The 1,578-nt window shown below is 43.2% G+C and overlaps 1 protein-coding gene across 1 annotated transcript; it reads left to right on the forward strand.

The window, feature by feature from the left end:
- Positions 1–311: 311 nt before the first annotated feature.
- On the forward strand, positions 312–1,262 carry LOC123347318 (olfactory receptor 14A16-like). The gene has a single exon (XM_044984737.1). The coding sequence runs from the start codon at positions 312–314 to the stop codon at positions 1,260–1,262; it is 951 nt and encodes a 316-aa protein (XP_044840672.1).
- The last annotated feature ends 316 nt before the right edge of the window (positions 1,263–1,578 follow it).

Raw genomic sequence — 1,578 nt, forward strand, 5'->3', positions numbered from 1 at the left:
GGGAATTGGACCTGCTTTGAGCAGGGGGTTGGACTAGATGACCTCCTGAGGTCCTTTCCAACCCCAATATACTATGATATTCTATGATTCTATGATGCAGCTTCATTGACTTTAAGGGAGCCATGTCAATTTGCACGTGTGTGATAACTCACAACTCCTAGTTAAATAGCAGTGACGAGTGCTGGGCATTGTTGACACTCACATTGAGATATTGCTGCGGGGAATCAGGGCCACTCCCTCTCTCACTCTAATCCCCACCACTGTCTATGTCCTTCCCTCCACAGCCATCACACAATGAACTGAGAAAGAAAATGTCCAACCAAACCATCCTGACCGAGTTCCTTCTCCTGGGATTCTCTGATGTTCGGGAGCTGCAGATTTTGCACTTTGTGATGTTCCTAGTGATTTACCTGGTAGGCCTGATGGGGAATCTTCTCATCATCACAGCCATAGTCCGCGACCACCATCTTCACACCCCCATGTATTTCTTCCTGGTGAATCTGTCCATCCTAGACTTTGGCTCCATCTCCGTTACCATCCCCAAATCTATGGCCAATTCTCTCATAAACACCAGGGTGATTTCTTATCCTGGATGTGTCACCCAAGTCTTTCTCTTTCTCCTCTTCACTGCAACTGATCTTGCCTTACTCACCATCATGGCATACGACCGATATGTCGCCATCTGCCAACCACTGCACTATGAGAGTATAATGAACAGGAGAGCTTGTGTCCAAATGGCAGCTAGTGCCTGGATTACTGGTATTGTCTACTCTGCCCTGCACACTGGGAACACCTTCAGGTTACCCTTCTGTCAGTCCAATATCATCAACCAGTTCTTCTGTGAAATCCCCCAGCTACTCAAGCTCACCTGCTCTGACTCGTACCTCAGTGAAATTGGGGCTATTGCCTTTAGTATGTTTTTAAGTTCAAACTGCTTTGTTTTTATAATTGTGTCTTATGTTCAGATCTTCAAAGCAGTGCTGAGAATCCCTTCTGAGCAGGGCCGAGGTAAAGCCTTCTCCACCTGCCTCCCTCACCTCACTGTGGTCTCTTTGTTTCTTTGCACTAGCTTCTTTGAGTACATGAAACCCACCTCCAGCTCAGCATCAAATATGGATCTCATGATGGGTGTTCTATATTCCCTGGTGCCTCCAATAATGAATCCAATCATCTACAGCATCAGGAACAAGGAGATCAAAGCTGCATTAAAGAAACTGATTGTGTGGTGGTTAATTAGCAAGAATTCAATTGTCCGTCATTAGTACTTGATTGAGATTTCATTCTGAGCTTCTTTATGGATATAATCAACTGATGACAAAATTGTCCCCTTGAGAAAATAGGGTGCAATCTGTTTATGAAATCATAAAATCCAGACTAACTCCACTGAAGTAAAATGAGTTAATTTAGAATTACATCACAGTAAAAAAGATCAAAATCTTAATATCTATCCATAAATGTACACACATACCCTTCTATCTGTCTTATACTGCTAACATCACCTTGCTATCTGAGCATGTTGCACAGAATATCAATAGCCATAGCTAAGTCATAGTGGACTTCATGAATTTTCTTGTGCTT

The sequence above is a fragment of the Mauremys mutica genome, chromosome 13 (assembly GCF_020497125.1).
Source record: "Mauremys mutica isolate MM-2020 ecotype Southern chromosome 13, ASM2049712v1, whole genome shotgun sequence".
In the NCBI taxonomy this organism is placed as follows: Eukaryota; Metazoa; Chordata; order Testudines; family Geoemydidae; genus Mauremys; species Mauremys mutica.